At 37.5% G+C, this 18,615-nt stretch overlaps 2 protein-coding genes across 2 annotated transcripts; both read left to right on the top strand.

Annotated features, from left to right (window-relative positions):
• Window positions 1-225: 225 nt before the first annotated feature.
• slc35b1 (solute carrier family 35 member B1) lies at window positions 226-11,743 on the top strand. The gene is made up of 9 exons (XM_058769049.1): window positions 226-1,091; window positions 4,314-4,417; window positions 4,559-4,689; window positions 4,768-4,798; window positions 8,412-8,572; window positions 8,671-8,797; window positions 10,289-10,395; window positions 10,510-10,663; window positions 10,910-11,743. Exons 1-9 carry the CDS (start codon window positions 970-972, stop codon window positions 10,960-10,962), a joined length of 990 nt encoding a protein of 329 aa, XP_058625032.1. The 5' UTR covers window positions 226-969; the 3' UTR covers window positions 10,963-11,743.
• A 2,542-nt stretch (window positions 11,744-14,285) lies between these two features.
• On the top strand, window positions 14,286-18,384 carry ndufa4a (NDUFA4 mitochondrial complex associated a). Its single transcript, XM_058769065.1, has 4 exons — window positions 14,286-14,445; window positions 15,591-15,679; window positions 15,929-15,989; window positions 18,091-18,384. The coding sequence occupies exons 1-4, from the start codon at window positions 14,404-14,406 to the stop codon at window positions 18,145-18,147; spliced, it is 249 nt and encodes an 82-aa protein (XP_058625048.1). The 5' UTR covers window positions 14,286-14,403; the 3' UTR covers window positions 18,148-18,384.
• The last annotated feature ends 231 nt before the right edge of the window (window positions 18,385-18,615 follow it).

The following is an 18,615-nucleotide window of genomic DNA, read 5'->3' as shown; positions in this document are numbered from 1 at the left end:
TAATATACATTTATATGTTTACCTTTAAATTTAACACTTGGAATTTTGCATGAATGAGACGTACACTGATGCATGCGGAGGAACTCTATGCCCCGCCCTCTTAAAGATCCCCGCCCTGTGATTGGCTGCATGTAGTCAGCTTTTGCTTATTTGGACCAATCCAAGTTAAACACATACCGCTACGTAAAAATCCAAACTGCTTATTTTCAAGAAAGGCCCCACAGATTTGTTTACAGGGACTCGTATGTAATACCCAAATAAAATTCAAGCCGCGTACTGTCAGTAATGTACAAAAACATAGACAGAGCCGAAAACCTGTGCTGGGAGGGAAGTCGACGCGATTCAGCAAATAACGACCAGTTCCTGGCGTAATTCTGTATTTTAATTCTCTCTTCGATCCTGATAAAGTTACAGGCATATCAGCAGAGTACCTGGAGTTCCTCAGGTCCTTCTCCTCCAGTGTCATTTGACGCGTCAAATGAAAACATTTATTAGAGGCTGCCCCAACAGTAACTTGGTTATCATCTGCCAATACTAAATATCAAAAACAGACCGTTAACTCAGCATCTCCAGTAGAGAATTACTTAAACGTTTGAGGCTTCCTCGCAGTATCTGGAAACAAACGCCGTATTTGTACCTGCATTCACTCACAGGTCAATTTCAGGATGCGGCTATTTGGACACAGCTAGCGCGCGGTTCATCTACGTTAACGTTACTGATCTGTAAATTGCATAAAACAAATAAACGCATGGCAATAATAGCGGAAGTGTGTTCGTAAGTCGCTTTCAGGCTATAGATGTAATAGCAGAGGAAGGAGAGCCTCATCTTCAGAGCAGAGAAGCCGGGATCTAGAGTCGGGCCATCATTTCCGGGCTACCGATCGCCGGTAGAGTGGATCGGGACGCAGGAGCGCGGGGTACGGGGAGCGGAGCGGTGTCCGTGTCCATACCGAGACTGCTGGACGATAGCATGGCCGCCGGGAAGGCAGCGAGCAAGCCGTCTCTCTGGCAGAACGAACGGCTCCGGTTCATCGTGTGTTTCTGCGGAGTGTTCGTGTGTTACTTCTACTATGGGATACTGCAGGAGACAATGTGAGTACCAGACTGCACTGCATTTGAAGAGCGTGCATTGCTTTCTAGACCTAGATTCATTTTACGAGATATTGCATTTCTGTATTTCTTTTTTTCATTCATTTGATTACCACTCATTTCATTCATTTTATTTACTCCACAGTTGCTATTATTGCACTAAATTACTCTCTGCGCATGTGATTGCAATAGTAAGTAGAGAGGAAACGACCCTTCAGCTATTTCACCCTGATAGTTGAGACTCCGCATTCTGTCCAGTAAATGAAGACGTGCAGCCTGGCAGCTCTAGCATATATTCCTGTAAACCAGTGCTTCTGACAATATTTGCAAAAATAAGCCCCTTCTATCTAAGCTGATTGTGATAAACAATAAATAAACTCAAAAATGTAATGGCAGTGTAATCTTTACATCTTTATTTTAACTAACTTTTAAAAAATCTAGACACATTTGGGCCCCCTGGGGCCAGTTGCATAAACAGGAGGTAATCAGTCTTACTCTTCTTATTTAAATTTGGCCATTCTGCCTTTTTGTAACTGGCTTTAAAAAGTTATGAGCAGTTTTTAAGAAAACAAATTAGATTGACTAATTTTTAAGACTAGTCTAGGTAGTTTATGCAACTGGCCCCTGATTAAGAACCACTGATTTAAACTTCTAGCATAATATAATGTAATATAATATTGGTGTAATTGCTAGTAAGTTATCTCTAGGAGTCTGTATTGCAATTTTGTTAGGAACTCTTTATTAGATACTAATCAGAAGTTCCCCAAATAATTCAACTAGTATGTTTTCCAGTTGTTGCTGGAACCTTTATTGAATTTACTAGTAATTATTCATTAGTTACTAGTGCTTATTCATACTAGGATATATTCCAGATTTAGGAACCACTACCTATTTAGACTGCCGTGTCAATCCCAGTTGTTTTGCTAGTAGTAACATTTGTTATCTTACTAGATGTGGATACATTACGATTCAAATGAAAATCTTACTAGTAAGATTATTTAAAATATTACTACAAGCATCTAGAATGACAGTGTAAATATAATAAATATGCACTGTTGTCTATTCAGTTAGTACAAGAAAAACTGGACCAGAGTCAATTTTGTTATACTTAGAAGAACTAAGAGGAAACTGCAGAATAAGTAATGATTTTTCTGAAATGTGTACCAGCAACAAAATGGGAATATAATATTCAAATATATACAGGTGCATCTCAATAAATTAGAATGTTGTGGAAAAGTTCATTTATTTCAGTAATTCAACTCAAATTGTAAAACTTGTGTATTAAATAAATTCAATGCACACAGACTGAAGTAGTTTAAGTCTTTGGTTCTTTTAATTGTGATGATTTTGGCTCACATTTAACAAAAACCCACCAATTCACTATCTCAACAAATTAGAATACTTCATAAGACCAATAAAAAAAAAAACATTTTTAGTGAATTGTTGGCCTTCTGGAAAGTATGTTCTTTTACTGTATATGTACTCAATACTTGGTAGGGGCTCCTTTTGCTTTAATTACTGCCTCAGTTTGGCGTGGCATGGAGGTGATCAGTTTGTGGCACTGCTGAGGTGGTATGGAAGCCCAGGTTTCTTTGACAGTGGCCTTCAGCTCATCTGCATTTGTTGGTCTCTTGTTTCTCATTTTCCTCTTGACAATACCCTATAGATTCTCTATGGAGTTCAGGTCTGGTGAGTTTGCTGGCCAGTCAAGCACACCAACACCACGGTCATTTAACCAACTTTTGGTGCTTTTGGCAGTGTGGGCAGGTGCCAAATCCTGCTGGAAAATGAAATCAGCATCTTTAAAAAGCTGGTCAGCAGAAGGAAGCATGAAGTGCTCCAAAGTTTCTTGGTAAACGGGTGCAGTGACTTTGGTTTTCAAAAAACACAATGAACTAACACCAGCAGATGACATTGCACCCCAAATCATCACAGACTGTGGAAACTTAACACTGGACTTCAAGCAACTTGGGCTATGAGCTTCTCCACCCTTCCTCCAGACTCTAGGACCTTGATTTTCCAAAACTTGCTCTCATCTGAAAAGAGGACTTTGGACCACTGGGCAACAGTGCAGTTCTTCTTCTCCTTAGCCCAGGTAAGACGCCTCTGATGTTGTCTGTGGTTCAGGAGTGGCTTAACAAGAGGAATACGACAACTCTAGCCAAATTCCTTGACACGTCTGTGTGTGGTGGCTCTTGATGCCTTGACCCCAGCCTCAGTCCATTCCTTGTGATATTCACCCAAATTCTTGAATCGATTTTGCTTGACAATCCTCATAAGGCTGTGGTTCTCTCGGTTGGTTGTGCATCTTTTTCTTCCACACTTTTTCCTTCCACTCAACTTTCTGTTAACATGCTTGGATACAGCACTCTGTGAACAGCCAGCTTCTTTGGCAATGAATGTTTGTGGCTTACCCTCCTTGTGAAGGGTGTCAATGATTGTCTTCTGGACAACTGTCAGATCAGCAGTCTTCCCCATGATTGTGTAGCCTAGTGAACCAAACTGAGAGACCATTTTGAAGGCTCAGGAAACCTTTGCAGGTGTTTTGAGTTGATTAGCTGATTGGCATGTCACCATATTCTAATTTGTTGAGATGTGAATTGGTGGGTTTTTGTTAAATGTGAGCCAAAATCATCACAATTAAAAGAACCAAAGACTTAAACTACTTCAGTCTGTGTGCATTGAATTTATTTAATACACGAGTTTCACAATTTGAGTTGAATTACTGAAATAAATGAACTTTTCCACGGCTTTCTAATTTATTGAGATGCACCTGTGTGTGTGTGTGTGTGTGTGTGTATAAGTTAGAAGTGAATAGTTATCTGAACCACAGATATTATAGCCAAGACAATGTCAGCAAACTAAGTTTCAGGTCAGAAAGTTTTTCTTTGTGTGTCTCTAAGTAACACAATCCAGCACAATGCCTTTTTCCTTTTGAAATCTGGTGTGATAGTTTGTCTCGGATGAACAAGCAGTGATTTTCTTTTTAGGTCATACTGCCATGTTTTTAACCATTTCATCTCTACACACTGTTTTGAACCCCCTCGGATGGTTGACCTTTCAGCATCCTGAAGAATATTTTTATCAAGCACTAAAATTAGTCGCTGCTCTAAACAACAATTTCTTCCCCAGCCACTGCTGGTTATTTTTACCTCCAGTGATTATTAAGTCTCCTTGTTCCACACAGCTGTTCCCTTCAATCCCTCTGTCTTCTGTTTCATCCAGCACGCGAGGAGACTACAGTCAAGCGGGGAAGAAGGAGAAGTTTCGTTACGCCACCACACTAGTCTTCATCCAGTGTGTCATCAGTGCTGCTTTCGCCAGACTCTGTGAGTCAAACAGATGTTCTGATTGCATGTGTTGTTGTATTAAATGGGTGGCATCGTGTTAATATGGCACAAATGTTGCTGCAGGTGTTTAAAATCTGAATTGCAAGTAACTTTTGCATGCTCTCTGTTTTGTGTTTGTAGTAATCCAGTTTTTTGAGAGCTCAAAGCAGGACCACACGAGAAGCTGGCTGTATGGCATGTGCTCTCTATCTTACCTGGGTGCCATGGTGTCCAGTAACTCGGCCCTGCAGTATGTCAACTACCCCACACAGGTCTGCACAAATCTCTCTACTCGCGTATATCTGATTCTCTTCCTCACAACACCGCTCATGAGTCTTTGTTCTTTTTAGGTGTTGGGAAAATCCTGTAAACCAATTCCAGGTGAGCATCTTTATCTGTTTTAATCACACAAACACAGGAAAGAATGAAGAACATGCTGGGCTTGTTTTACTGTAGTTCACATTCAATTTTCGGCTCTAAATTTTCTCCTGTAATGCCTGATGAGGTTAGAGAACACCTGACAAGAGATCAGAGACCATTCCTTCATCCAGAATCACTCCAGACCCTTTAGATTCCCAGCTCCATGTTGGTGCTTCATCTCTTCAGTTCAACACTCATTTTCTACAGGGTTCAGGTCAGAGGACTGGAATGGCCAGCAGAAGCTTGGTTTTGTGCTCAGTGACCCATTTTTGTGTTGTTTTTGAGGTTTGTGTTTGGATTATTGTACGGTTGGAAGATCCAAACATGGCCCATTATAAGATTTCTAACAGAGTCAGTCACTTATTGATTTTTTATCTGTTGGTATTTGATAGAATCCATGATGCCATGTGTCTAAACAAGATGTCCAGGACCTCCAGCAGAAATATAGGCCCGCAACATCAAAAATACAGCAGTATATTTCATTGTAAACATGGGGTACTTTTTATCCCTGTGTTCACCAAACCCATCTTGAGTGTTTGCTGATAAAAAGCTCATTTGTTTTTAGTTTCATCTGACCATAGAAGCCCATTTGAAGTTCCAGTCATGTCTGATAACTGAATATGCTGGAGTTTGTTTTTGGATGAACGAGGAGAATTTTTCTTGAAACCCTCCCAAACAACATGTGGTGATGTAGGTGCTGTTTGACAATTTTTTTTAAAAGGTTTTCTGACCCCAAAACTCAACCTTTTTCTGCAATTCTCCAGCTGTGGTCCTTGGAGAGTCTTTAGCCACTCAAACTCTCCTTCTCACTGTGCATTAGGACGATATAGACACACGTCCTCTTCCAGGCAGTTTCGTAACATTTTATGTTGATTGGAAATTCTTAATTATTGCCCTGATGGTGGAAATGGGAATTTTCACTGCTCTAGCTCTTTTCTTAAAGCCACTTCACTAATTTGTGAAGCTCAGTTATCTTTTTCTGCGTGTATTGTGATGGATGATTAAGGGAATTTGGGCTTTGTTTTCCCTCCTATTTATATTTCTGTGAAACCGGAAGCCATGGCTGGATAATTTCATGTTCATAATCACCCTGGAGTGCTCAAAATTGTGAATATGAATGGGAATATACTTCAGAGATATTTTACTCATCAGAATTTCTAGGGGTGCCAATAATTGTGTCCAACGTGTATTTGAGAAAAACATTTATTTCATAATGATACCCCCATTTTAAATTCTTATTATCCAATGAAAGGTTAGATTTTTGTAAATGTTTTAAATAAAAGATCAAAAGGATTTATTTATTTATATAGCGCTTTCAACAATACAGATTGTGTCAAAGCACTTAACAGTATCAAATTGGAGGATAGTGTCAGTAATGTATAATAAGATTAAACACTCAATTTTCTCAATTTTCAGTTAAAGGCATTTCATTATTGAATTCAGGGATGTCATTGTCTAGCTCAGTTTAGTTTAAATAGTATCTGCAACCAAATCGACGATAATCGCTAGAAATTAAGTGTCTCCAACTGAGCAAGCCAGGGGCAACAGCGGCTAGGAACCAAAACTCCCTCTGTGACAGAATGGAGAAAAAAACCTTGGGAGAAACCAGGCTCAGTCGGGGGGCCAGACGAAACCCACAGTTCAATTCCAACCGCAGCCATGTCTGCAATTGCGCCGGTCTCACGATCACAAACTCGCCAGTCCGATGTTAGTCAGAGGATGCAGGCAGACTAATACCTAGTTGTCTGCTTGCTTATGACAAAAAGTGTAGTTTATTTAGTCTTTTCCCGTACAACTTGCTAGCACCAGTGATAGACAGAAATCTGAGGTCTCCGATGACGTGCCTACTGCTCCGTTCATCCATGAGCCTTCAGTTTGACCTATCCTGGCCGTAGATTTGCGGTAACAAAAGCCTCCTCACAGTCTAATAGTCATAATGATTTCAGGACAGTTCAGAATAAATAAAATATAACAATTTATTATTAGTCAGGTAAACGTGTCGTGCCAATTACATAAAACAATAAGAAGCCAATTCAAAAATAAGAAAATACATAATATCAGTTGTTCAAAGATGAATCTAAGAGTAAAATGTATACCTGAATTCAAGAAGAAAATACATAGTATGGAACATATTAAATACCCTCCACACTACGGGCTGATCTGACTACAAATCGCACCGACTGATTTGCAACTTTCCCTTAAATACTACCAGAACAAAAGGCCCATAAACATTTATTCTCTGCCCAAAAACAGATTAGATCTGTGTATGGGGGATGAGAAACCTCTCTAGGAGCTGTTCTCGTGCCCCAAATGGTCACACCTGTAGAGCAATGTTTATCAGGTTTTGAAAGGAGACCGCCCACAACAGAGGTACAGAATTCACTTAAGTTTCCAATATTTCCCATAATATAAGTGACTGCTGTGAAATTGAGACCAGTTTACCCATCGCACCGAGACCTTTAAAATGATACCAAACATGAAAGGGAAAAACAACAGGTTCACAAGATACATGATATGTGGTATTTGCATATTCTTAATGAACTTTGAGCGAACCCTTTTGGGGAGAAAGAGGGAGATGCAGAGATGGCAGGGTGAAGAAGGGGGTCGTAAATGATCAAAGAAGATAAGTTTGGTTAGGGTGGTGTTGTCTTCTCTTTGGGGATCTTTTGTTGTCTTTGGAGATCTCTTCTCCAGGTTAGTTTCATGGCTTTATTGCATGACACCTGTGAGTTCCTGAGTTAATTTCATAAAGGAAATGATTTCACTCCCTACATGACCCTGAAGACAGGAGTAAATAAATTCAGTTTTGCCATCACAGGAATAAATTACATTTTAAAATATATTCAGATAGAAAACAGTTATTTTAAATATTAATAACAATTGGCAATAGTACTATGTTTTTTATCAAGTAAATACAAGCTTGGTAAACATAAGAGACTTCTTTAAAAGATAAATAAATAAAATAAATCCATCCTTAAATGTTTGAATGGTAGTGTACAAAAGACTAAACGGTGGGCTCAACATTTTTGGACTCTTATTAAGTGTTTTTGGACACTGAAATAACTCTCATTAAATAAGTCATTACAATACATTTTATTTACTGTATTTTTCTAGAAAGTGTGTTTGTGCCTTTTTAAAAATAAAGGTCATCTAGATTTTTATTTAATGTAAATAATATACAATGAAGTTAATAGAAAAAAATCCTGGGATAAGTTGTTTACAAATCATTATAAAAATCATAAGAAAAGTGAATTTTCCCAAAAATGGTTTCGCACCATTTCCCCCCCATATATTTAGTGTCCAAATACTTTTTTTGGCCACTGTAGTTTTTATTCATATCTCATCTGGATGTATTTTTGTTTAGACTACAAAATTTATGCTTGCCTCACATGTTCAATGACTAACAGTGAGCATATTCCCATATGGCCATATTTTTTGGCTTATGTTTGTTGGCCATATGGCAAACTGTTCTCTTTGTTCTTGCACTTCTTTTTAACCACCCAACAGAAACGTCTGCAGATTGATGGTGTTGGTCACGTCTTCTCATTGTGCTTTTGTCCCCTTGGTTCCACAGTGATGATTCTGGGTGTCACAATCCTAAGGAAGAAATATCCCATGGCGAAGTATCTGTGTGTGTTTCTAATCGTCACTGGGGTCGCTCTCTTCCTCTACAAACCCAACAAAGGCTCCAGCACATCAGATGAACACACATTTGGCATTGGAGAGATGTTGCTGGTTGGTCTCTCTTTGAATCTATTCCATTCTCTCCCTTATATACAGTACCATTTCTTGTTCTCTGCTTAAAGGTGATCTGACGTGTGTTTGTTTGATAGCTGCTGTCTCTGACTCTGGATGGGCTGACAGGTGTAGCTCAGGACCACATGAGGGCAAGGTACCAAACGGGAGCCAATCACATGATGCTGAACATCAACATGTGGTCCACACTGGTCCTAGGAATAAGTGAGTTATTAAAAAGAAAGACCTATTAAATTATAGGAACACTGGCACTCTGTTAGTGAAAGCACTGGTTATTAAAGATAAAAGAATCAATGTTAATCACTTGAATATTTATTAACTCTTCTATCTGGGAGATATATTTTAAAATTCACAATTTTTTTTTTTTCATGACTTCTGCGTATGAGATGAAGATATTTTACAGTGTTTGATTTTAAAGTCAGTATTTAAAAAAAAAAAAAAAAAAAAAAACTTGAATTTTTCAAGTGTTCATGAAAGTCCCTGTGTGGCAGTAATAGTTATAACTACAGTTTAAAAGTTTTGAAGCAATAAGATAAAAAAAAAAAAAAAAATGAAATGAATAGTTTTATTTAACAATGATACATTAAATTGATCAAAAGTGACAGTAAAGATATTTATTATGTTACAAAATGTTGATATTTTCAAATGAGTGCTGTTCTTTTGAACTTTCTATTAATACTAATGCTAAAAAACTTAATTATTAATAATTATAATAAATGTTTGTTGAGCACCAGACTGGAGTAATGATGCTGATAAATCAGTTTTGCATCACGGGAATAAATTACATATTAAAATATATTACAATAGAAAAAAGCTATTTTAAATTGTAATAATATTTTACAATATTGCTGTTTTTTTTTAACTGTATTTATGATGATATAAAAATCTGCCTGGGTGACCATAAGACTTGTTTCAAAAAACATTTGGACAGAAGTGTGCATGAGCAAATTTGGCTGTTTATTGTGATTTTTATTTTTCATGTTGGTGCATAAAATGAGAAGGCTTGCATATCATTTTGGTATTGATGTAGTGAAATTCAGTGTTGAAAACATTCCTCTATTTTACGTATTGCCTTAAACATTTATAATCTGCTTGGCAAAAATTACTGATTGTTTGAAATTGTGTACCCTGCTTTTTTTCCTCGAGAGGTTTTTAAATAGTATTTCCATCCTTGTCAGTGTATTTTCCTCCAGCAGGGGGAGCTCTGGCTCTACGGGTGGTGTTGCTGTTGTTATTATTTCAGGCCTGACAGAAGCAACCCTGCTGATCTCCAGCAGCTGTTCAGTCTGTCTGCCTCAGCTCTGAAAGGCATCTGTTCCTCACTTTTAATCTTTAATCTCATCACACATGCAGCAAACTTCCTTCCTTCCAAACCTCTCATTATGAAACCAGAGCTGTCCTGTGGTGCTCTCTGAAGTTATCAGAAATAATGAATAGTTTTTGTAAAGTTTCTCTTTCAACCATGCAAATGCAAAATAATACAGTCCAAAATTAACACTTGCCAAGCCCAAATGTGAGTAAAATCTGGCTTTGGTGAGTAAAGTTACTTGCCAACCTCGTTAGGGCATAATAAACACTTTTAAACGAGTTTAAAAAAGCAGAATGTGATCACTGCAGCTAATGTGAGAAATTCAAATCTAACATATACAAACCATGTACTGAGAAAATGATCTCTCGCTCTTTCTTTCTGCATAGTTGTGCTTTGGACAGGGGAGGTGTGGGAGTTTTTGTCATTTGCTGACCGCTATCCTGGCATCGTCTATAATATCGTCCTGTTTGGTATCACTAGCGCTCTTGGACAGGTGGGTTTGTTGTGTGTTTAACAACAGAACAGCACCATCTTTCATTTAGACACCAACGCTTTAATGAGAACAAGGTGATAATCCAAGGTTTTATTCTCCTCTTTCTTCACCTAGACTTTCATCTTCATGACTGTGGTGTATTTTGGGCCGCTCACTTGTTCCATCATCACAACGACGCGGAAGTTCTTCACCATCCTGGGGTCTGTGCTGCTGTTTGGGAACGTCATCAGCACTATGCAGTGGTTTGGTACCATCCTCGTCTTCCTCGGTGAGAGACCTGTTCTCAAAACTATATCATGAATACTTATATTGTAATACACACACACACAAGCACTGTGATTCAAAATGAAGCATGATTTAGTGATGTATATCCACATTTTTGACTAGTCTTGTACTTCTGAGCTTGTTAAAATTGAATAGTTCTATATTGAGCAGTAGTATAATCAGTCCAGAGCTGTATGACCATATATCGGATATATAACAAGCTCAACCATGACTGTGCCCTGTCTTTCAGGCCTTGGACTGGATGCCAAATTTGGAAAGTCTCCTAAGAAGACGACACACTGAAGACTGGAACCCTGTGTGTGTGTGTGTGTGTGTGTGTGTGTGTGTGCGCAGGCGCACATGTATGCCTGCGTCTGAACCCCTGAGACGAACATAGACGTTTAGTCTAAACAATTTACCACACTAACTCCATCATTGGTGTACTTAAGAGATGATGTTTTAGCACTCAAAATATTGTTATTATGCTGATGTTCTGAACATTTAATTATGGGATATATTTGCCCATCATCTCGCAAAATGGTATCCATGGTAACAGAGGGACAGTGCAAATGTGTGTCTGTGCCTAATCATAATCTGTCATGCTCATAAGGCGAAATCAAAAAGATAAAGATCCAATTTAAAACTGGATTCTATAAAAGGTAGACACCCCTCAGCTGATTGTACTTCCTGGAAGACTCCCTCCAGCAAGCCAACCACTGAATTTAACTACCACAATTCGTACTTTTGACACATTTCTATATATATATATATATATATATATACCTCCTAGACATTTGAGAAGTCAGGTGTGCTCTGCCTAAACTGTAGTCTTAATTTAGGCAGTGAATTGTTAAATGTCTGGTTGTCATTGCATTCCCTCAAAAAATGTATGTGTGGTGTTTACTTTGTGTATATAATGCACAAACACCTGTATAGATGAATTATTTGTCAAAACATGGCTTTTTCATACCAGATGTCATATTTATATTCATGTGTCTCATGTGTCTTGTTTGAAGTCAGCAAAACAAATATTTAGAAAGTGGACATTTTTTACCATGTCAGAATAAAAATGGAATTTTATAGATTAATTCTACTCTGCATCTATATGAAACGATCTGTTTAGAATCACAATGGGCGTTTAATAAAAGGGATACTCAATCAGTTTTGTAGAAGATGCCGTTGACCAGCTGTCATCGGGGAACGTCTGCCAGCATCATGTTCTCGCTCTGCTTGGAGGGAGAAAAACAACCGAATGACATTAAACACACAACCTGGACATGAATGGGTTTGTGGTGTTTCTGTTTGCAATCGCGCCTTTTAAATTAGTGCTTCACTGCTTCGTGAAGCTTCGAAACCCTTTCAGACTCCGAGCGCCAAAGTCACGTGATTTCAGTAGAGGCATCGTAACCCGTGAACCAGTGGTTTTAATGATTTCTGTTTAGTTTTATAAATTCGTTTTAATAACACCGCCTTATTGGCCTACTTAAGCTTTCCATCAAACAAAAAAGTCCAACAAATTAATTAAACAACACGCATTATACAGACACTTCATATTTAATAGTAGTATACTATTATACGATTTGGTCATTTATGTTAAGCTTTAAATTAAACATCTGAAATGGGTGTTTTTATACATGTTTGAGCTGCTCTTGTTTCAGTAGGCGTCACTGTGGTGTTTCGAACGCTTAGAAAAATGGAATCATTTTGATTTGTTTCAAAAATCTTTTCTCCCACGATCACTATAAAGATTTGTTGTAGTGTATAGGTGCAAAACTACGGAGCCATGCGGGCAAAAATGTAATCTTGGCTACGAGTTAAGAATTCGTCTTTACACTTATTAATTTGTTCCCTCGTTTTAGAAGATTGCAATGTAGGCTACTAACGTTAATACTTGAATTAGGCACGATTAGAAACGAGGGAAGGGAACTGGACGTTAGTGGACTTGAATGGACTGAAGCAGAAGATGCGGTGAAACTGGAGGAAATGTAGGCTACCTGACTAGAGTCAGCCCTCCTCCACCTTTCATAATCGTGATCGCAATAGAGAACATTCGCCGTTTGCTTAACAGGAACTCTGAGGAAAGGTTAATGCGCAATTCAAAGCGGAAAATGAAATTGGAGGGAAACAAACACGGCCGGATGTCAGGAAGGCAATCTGATTAAAAGAGCCAGCAGAGGAGAACTGGCAGCGCAGCTAAACTACATTTCCACACTCACCGTTTGAACAAGCTGCCCTGAGGCTGTCCTCGCTAAAACGATGATGAAGAGCTTTTCTCCTTTTCTCTACCTCCCTGTTATTTTAATCTTATGCTCATTTTTAAGCTGAGCACTTTTAGGCTATGTAAATTGAATTTTAACGTGCTTTTGTTAACACGTGCCATGAATATAAAGAAGCAAAGGCAGGATGATAGCTGTACAATTTAGAATAAGGTTCAGAAATCTGTGACCCAAAACAATGCTGCCTTTTCAGGCAAAGTGTATATGTTACTTCATAAACATATATCCTTGTGAACTAACATTTTCAGAGGTAAACAACTATTGGTCAATTTAATCGTTTAATTGCATTGCAATTAAAATAACTCAGAGTAATGTAAGAATATTACAAACCTTTTTTGGTGACATGTTTTAAAATAATTTCTTATGACTACATGTCTGTGTTCCATACATTTATATATTAATATATAGCTTTTTCAATTTATAAATTTGTTAAATAATGTTATATATTGGATCATTTGCAGTCAGTCTTATTTGTTGTTTAGTCGAGTGTATTATTTATATATAAATATCTCTAATATGCATCAGTATATACGCTAATATACATTAGAGAGGCACATTAGTCGCACATTAGTGTGCAAAATGTCCTTAATGTATGAAAATAATGGCACAATGAAAAATAGGTATAATTTAATTAAACTTTTAAATTTAAAAAGAAATGAATTTAAACGACTTAATTTGATCAATTGTATCTTTTTTTTTAAATTATTATTGGTTTAATCTTTGAGGGGACATTTTTTGTTAGATTGACATTTACAACAACAACTTTATTGTCCATGAGCAACTCGGGTGAAATAGACCCTTTAAAAAGTACACAGACAACAAATTAAAACTATTTACAGCACATAAATATCATACAGCAAATAGAAATATGTGTGCTTGAGTCAAACGTATCCATGTACTTCTTGCACACTTAAAATCTTATAAAGATTTAAGATTTTATAAGTTATCAATGTTATTAATTCTTATCAATGCAAACACAATTTCGACCTAGAACGACCTTCTGTTTCTCACTTTTACTGCTTACAAGGACAACATCCTGTTATGTCCTTTAACGTTCTTTCTGGTCTGGGATCAGATTTCTGAAATCACTCCAGATAACACTGTAGAGTCCGCGCGAACTCGCAAACTGACCCTAGATCAGCTCAGCGATCCAATGGGTATCCATAGCACCGCCTTTACAAAATACCTCCGTATATAATTATATCATCGTTGATTCATCATTTTTATTATCATTATTTAATAAAAATTTCAACTGTTACATTGTAATAAGTATTTATTAACTTAAACTGTGAGGACAAATATGTCAAATTATAGAATAAGAAAACAGGCAAACTCTACAAACCCCCCGCGGACTGTGTCCTTTTCTTTCAGTGCTGGAGCGGTCCTGCTAGAGCTCGCTAACGAGCCACACTTAATCCATTTCTTTTTGTACATTTTTGGGAGATTTGATATCATCTCATTAGTCACGATGCTGGGCACGTTCAGCCGGCAACTCAGAAACCACCCTGCCGTAAGTGAATGATGATTTCAGGGGGATTTTTCCTGTTAAAGACGGCGGAAGGAGTTGTAGAAGCGCTACCGCTAGCCTGTTAGCGTCCCTGCTGCGGAATGCTAGACATGCCACCAGTCTAGATATATATGACCTCTGAATAAACATGAAATAATTAATCCCAAAATACGTATTGATTAAACTACACGAATTTTTAAAATAGTGATTCACAGGCCTGGAAAATTAATGGAAGTTATTAAAATAATACAGTTTTATTTCCTCTAAATGTTTTCGTCGGCTAAAATCGCTCCTTTTAGTGCAATCTCAAAATTATTTAGTAAGGCTATAGAAACCAGAATAAATACCAATGAAATGCTTTGTGAAGCTAACAAATGTGCATATTGAGTAATGTCAAACTAGTAAACACCGCACTTTACCATTTTATTGTGCGTGCCACATTTATTCATTGCGAAGCTTTATGTTAGCAATTAGGTGAACTTAAAATGAGACTTAAATTAAATGACATTAAAACGAGTTCTATTGTATGTGCGCAGTTAACAGAGGAAGGCCTTCGTGTCACGTGACAGCCCTGGCTATCTGGAGCTCAAGGACGAGCGTGTTAAACTAAGGACAGCGAGCGCGGCCAAATACACTCTTGCTTTTGAACTGTTGCAGCTCTTATCTTTGTTTTCTTGATATTTCTTTGGTAGTTGGCTCCATATCGTAATTTCATGGTCCACATCTTCTGAACTCCTGAAGACTGTGAACTCAAGACAAATGCACGTGAAGTTTTGCAGCTGTGGGAAGTTTTAGGAAGAACTCTGATTTGTTGTATTTTAGTTATTTAAAGCTTTTGTGTTTCATGAAGCAACATTTGTGAAGTTTTATGTAACAGTAATGCCAGTCATTACTGTATAATCTAGATTTGTGGTTCTCAACTGGAGGTCTGTAATATAGTTTTGTAAATGCTATTTGCTTATGTACCATAAATAACATTTTGGGTTGCCAGTTGATATAGAATAAAATTTACGTTCTGAAGCAAAACCAGTTGCGAACCACCATACTAGATGGTCTTCAACCATGATTGCGAAGTTTATTGAATCACCTTCAAGTCATTTGACGTTTTATATTTGTTTTATGTTGTTTTTGTTCACCTCTCATCATAGTTGATCCCACTGTTTATTTTCATTGGCGGTGGATGCGCCATGTCTCTGACATATCTGGCTCGCTTGGCCTTGCGTAACCCAGATGTCTGGTAAGCATCTGTTCTATGGCAGATACAAATTCATTAATCATCTGTCTCTCACAATAGATAATAAAAGGCCTGATGCCTTTTTAATTTTTTTTTAATTGAGGAACTATTGTTATTGAGATTGATGAATCTGATTTGTGATTCCCGAACAATTGAGAGAGAACAACAGTGCTGCTCAGACGTTCATGCCATCGTTGTATTTAATTTTATGCATGCCTCATTCATTTCTGCACTCATTTGCTTCATCCACAGCTGGGACAGAAAGAACAACCCAGAGCCTTGGAATAAAATGAAGCCCACTGATCAGTACAAGGTATGATACATGTGCAGGATCATGTAAACCAGGGATCCTAAATCTGGCCCACGAAATCCACTTTCCTGCAGTTTAGCTCTAACCCTAATCAAACACACCTGAGCATGCTAATCGATGTCTTAAGGATGGTTAAGGCTAGATGGTATACAGCTTCGTCTGCTGGGCATGCGCACAGCAATATAGCGTAATTTTTATCACACTGTAGAACAACAATTACTATTTTTGCATTATTGTAAGGGGTAGGTTTAGGGTTGGGGTAGGTGTAGACGTTAATAAAACACAATCTAATAGGTAGAAAATGTAGTTTCATTTATTGTTAGTTGCCAGTTTTAGCTGTATCCCTTCTTGCCACAACCCTTAAGGCAGGGGCGTCAAACTCAGTTCCTGGAGGGCCGCAGCCCTGCAGAGTTTAGATGCAACCCTAATTAAACACACCTAATCCAGCTAATCAAGTCCTTCAGGCTTATTTGAAAACAACATGGTACGTGAGTTGGAGCACGGTTGGGCTGCGGCCCTCCAGGAACTGAGTTTGACACCCCTGCCTTAAGGAGTTTGATCAGGGTTTGCGCTAAACACTGCAGTGCATTGGCAAGATTTGAAGAACCTTGATTTAAACCCTGTGTTCAGGATGTATATTGCTTCTAAGTGTATTAGATTCTCTGATTTATTTTGTTCCATGTATTTAAAGGAATGTTCTGGGTTCTATCCAAGTGCTGTCAACAGCATCTGTGGAATTGAAACATAATTTGGACTCGTCCTTCAGTTTGAAATAATTGTTTACACTAAAGTACTTTGAATGGAAGCCTATTGAACAAGCCACCGAAGGACTCTTTGCTTACAAATGTTTAAAGCGACATGACTGTGCCGCAATAATAACATTCAAAAGTAGGTACAAGAAAACTGAGCTCTTCAATAATGACAGAATTCAGAAACGTGGTGTGTGCCTATTGTTTTATGGAAAACATTTAACAAAGCTATATAATAATAATAATCACTAGCATTATTGTTCATTTACAATATTTTAAGTATGTGCACATTAGTGTATATACAAAAATATTGCTACTATAGCAATATTACTATTGTAATGTAGTAATGTGAATTATTATTTATTTATTTTTTATATATTACAACACTACTAGGCTGTCTTAGTTTTTTGCTTTCGTTCGTTAAACCACTTTCTAAACGTTTCTTAATTATCTCCATTTACAAGATGGTTGGGTTGGCCCGACCTGAAAACAGATTTTATTCACTGCTGCAGTTTACTTTGAAACACGCTCCTCGTTACACTATAAATGCACATTATTAAATTGTGAGTTTTCATTTTGGATCCTGTATGCAGTTCTTCATGATCTTCGATCAGGTCACTCACAACGTTGAGCCTACATTTTTCATGTTTGTTCACAGTAATTTGATTAGACTGTAGAGCCATTGTCATAAATTAAAAAACAAAACAAAAACAAAACTCTCTTACTCCTTGTATGACCACGTAAAGCAGGTAAACCTGCTGAATGTATGTTTTAAACAATTTTACAGCTCAAACAATGCATTTTTGTACTGAAAGACTATATTTTTGGCTTTTAGATACTGTGGAATTCCTTACCTTGACCATTTTAACTTTAAGTATGATTTAGCTTGATTTTTATGAACTGAGGGACAAGTCAAAGTTATAGTCTTTGGTATTTAGTAAAAATTTTGCCTTGATTTAGAACATTCTCTTAATGTGATAAAGCACTCTTCGAGATGTTTAGCATCCAGCATGTAACAGTAGTTTTGAGATGGCAAGCTAACTGACCAGCGTGTGTGGTGTTACTAAAGCGCTTAAACCCGCCATTGTTGCTGGAGAGCGCCTAAGGGGATCCTATTAAAAGATGTGACTGTAGGACCGTATCAAGACCTAATCTCAGATCTTAATGAGTTTAATTCATTAAGTGCTCCATAAGCTCATTTTATGTGTTCTGTTAGTTGGTATGAATCTAATCATGCTCGTGTCTTAATGTGAATTTGATGTGGAATCGAGTTCAAGTTCAACACTTAAGCAGGCAGTGGAGTTAATGGATTTTGCAGAGTGCTTATTTTGTATTTTCTGTTTTTCTTTTTCAAGTTCTACGCAGTGAGCATGGACTACAGCAAGCTGAAGAAGGAGGGTCCTGACTTCTAAATGAATCCAGACGCCCAGTGCTGGACCAAAGGTTTCAAAAAACTAAAGATCAACAAGACGTCTGCACACTTGTCCTCAACAGCCCTTGTTCCTAATTTATGCAGAGACTAAATTGCACTTGTCTTTGCTTTCCTGGATCCCTTTTTAACATCCTATGATGTCTTGTATTTTCTCTCAATTCTTTGTAGTCCGAAGCGATTTAATAAAGGGTTTTCTCCCACATACAGTGAAAAACGGTTCATGTGTCATGATTATTTTGGTGTTTATGCCAATGTTCACACTGCACACAAACCTGATTTAATTTTCATGTCTGATTTTACTGTTTGTATTGCTATTTTGCAAAGCTAAAACATTGCCTTTGATACTTTTGCTGTTGCTTATTTTCAACCTTTTTTTTTCTTTTTTTAATTTACAGTATCTAGGATTGTTGATAGTTATTTCTGAAGTTTGAAAAACTACGTTCTTCAG

Source organism: Onychostoma macrolepis, chromosome 03, assembly GCF_012432095.1.
Source record: "Onychostoma macrolepis isolate SWU-2019 chromosome 03, ASM1243209v1, whole genome shotgun sequence".
NCBI classification, from domain to species: Eukaryota; Metazoa; Chordata; class Actinopteri; order Cypriniformes; family Cyprinidae; genus Onychostoma; species Onychostoma macrolepis.
The sequence above is the reverse complement of the archived record's forward strand: the minus strand, read 5'-3'. Positions and strand labels throughout refer to the sequence as shown.